The sequence below is a fragment of the Corvus brachyrhynchos genome, unplaced genomic scaffold (assembly GCF_000691975.1).
Source record: "Corvus brachyrhynchos isolate BGI_N302 unplaced genomic scaffold, ASM69197v1 scaffold357, whole genome shotgun sequence".
NCBI classification, from domain to species: domain Eukaryota; kingdom Metazoa; phylum Chordata; class Aves; order Passeriformes; family Corvidae; genus Corvus; species Corvus brachyrhynchos.
The window spans coordinates 164,964-167,069 of NW_008239044.1; the positions used below are offsets into that span (position 1 = coordinate 164,964).

The 2,106-nt window shown below is 35.6% G+C and overlaps 1 protein-coding gene across 2 annotated transcripts in view; it reads right to left on the minus strand.

The window, feature by feature from the left end:
• The window catches only part of LOC103618999 (transcription factor RFX3), a 154,850-nt gene extending 153,376 nt beyond the window's left edge, over positions 1-1,474 (minus strand). For both annotated transcript variants that reach the window (XM_008637471.1, XM_017739026.1), the window contains exon 1: positions 1,355-1,474. In XM_008637471.1, the coding sequence (XP_008635693.1) occupies positions 1,355-1,474 (120 nt within the window). The remainder of the gene's footprint in view (positions 1-1,354) is intronic.
• Between the last annotated feature and the right edge of the window lie 632 nt (positions 1,475-2,106).

The following is a 2,106-nucleotide window of genomic DNA, read 5'->3' on the forward strand; positions in this document are numbered from 1 at the left end:
TTGTCCAATTAGACTATGAAGAAAAAAGTCTATAAAAGAGTTTGTAAAATAATTAAATAAATCAATCTTGCTGCACAATTCCTGCCTGCTGTATCTTCTCTCCTCCTCCTCCCTATGGCTGCGGGACACGGTGATATACCCTAGGGCCCAGGTCTGCGGTAATAACCTTAAATTTTAAAACTAAACTTAACACAATGCTAGAAATTTTAGTTTAGACAACAATGATTCACTAGCACAGAAACAGACATATAATTTAACAAGCTATTCTCAGTTTTAATATTGGTGATTTTGAACCTGTAAAGCCAACTTATATGAAAAAAAGAACATCAGATTTCACCCAAAGAACCTAAAACAGTGACAGCTGAATAGAGGGAAAGTGGAGAGGGAGATCCTGCTCTCTTCTCCCTGGTATCCTGTGACAGGATGAGTAGGAATATTTCAGAGCTGCATCACAAAAGGTTCAGACTAGATATTAGAAAACATTACTGAGAGGGTGGTCAAACACTGGAACAGGCTTCCTAGAGACATGGTTGGTGCCCCCAAGCCTGTCAGTGTTTGAGGTATTTGGACAATGCCCTTAATATTATGCTTTTGGTCAGCCCTGAAGTGGTCAGGTAGTTGAAGTAGACATTGTAGATCCCTTCCAACTGGAACAAAGAATTTTTTAAAAAAGAAAAAATGCTAAATTACACATACTAAAGGAGTCTTGGACAAAAGTCATGGCTTTTCACATTCAGTTCTTGTTTTCCAACTCCTGCTTCCCTCCTTGATCTCCCCATGCAGCACACCCTCCAGTGTTGGTGGGGCTGCATAGGTGATTAATCATGTCACAGAAGTGTGTGCTGAACTGGCTGCTTCAGAAGCCCTTTTAATTCCCTGGCAAATCCAAATTATGCATTACTTACTGTTTTACTTCATATTTTTCTGCATTTGCTCAAGAACCTGCAGGGAGATCAGCTTAGAAGTACAAAATTACATTGCTTTTGTGTTTTACATCTATATTGAATTTATTTTAAAAATCCACATTCCTTTCAAAGGAATAAATGTGAATATTCATTAACTTAAATGAATGTAATTTTTATGAGCTATTTCACACATTTCATAATAATCTACTTACAGAATCATGCATATATATTTCTGGTGTTTGACAAATATTCTAGTTCAAGAAATAAACTCTGAAAACTGCATGTCTGCTTATGTAGCTATTTTAGTTCCATCAAAATAAAATTGAATAAAACAGTGAAAAGGAATTGGTTTTGCAGCCTTGTAAAAATCAGTTCTTCACTACATCTATTGAAATGCATCATTCTGTCTTGCCAGGGTTTTTTTTTTCCCAAAATTAACAGACACCTACCTGTTGCTGAACAACCGGTACCTGCTGTACTACCTGTGTGGGTACTGCTGCCTGGCCAGCCACAGATGCCTGTAAAGTCACAGTCGAACCTGTGTCCGACCCAGTCTCTGATGTCTGCATCGTGGTCTCTGAATAAAATTAAAATGTAAAATTAAAAGTTCAGCACGAACTTCTTTGCTTTTTGTCACTTATTCAGATCTTAAAAGAAGCATATTCACCCAAAATCAAATCTGGGGATTAGCTAAAGATTGTTTCATGTTCTATTACATGAGTACACAGAGATATTTAATTTATTTTTCCTTTTTTAAAATGCTGTTTTGGCCTAAAGTATTAGAAAATTCATATTATATATTATGTTATTACTTTATCTAATCTAAGGTCTGCTTAGAGCTTGCAGCACATTGAGAAGAGAATAAGCTTTGGACTTCATGATTTCTTTCTAACAGTTTACAGTCTGCTTTGTAATAGCAAATACATTTATCAAGTCAGAAGCAAGGTGCACACAAACCTATTTACTGCTTTGAAGTAAAGAACTTTTAGAAAAACATCCATTCACAGGCCTGATTCTTCTCTAACTACACTTGTATACATTAGCTGCAACTATTATTAAATTTTGAGAGGAGACTCAAAACCTTATACCATATTAAGACAACACACTTTAAGCTACCTATATGCACAAAAATAATTAATTCTAGAAGCTGCACATATAAATGTTTACTTCTTAATTAAGCATGCCTTCACAAAAAGACTTG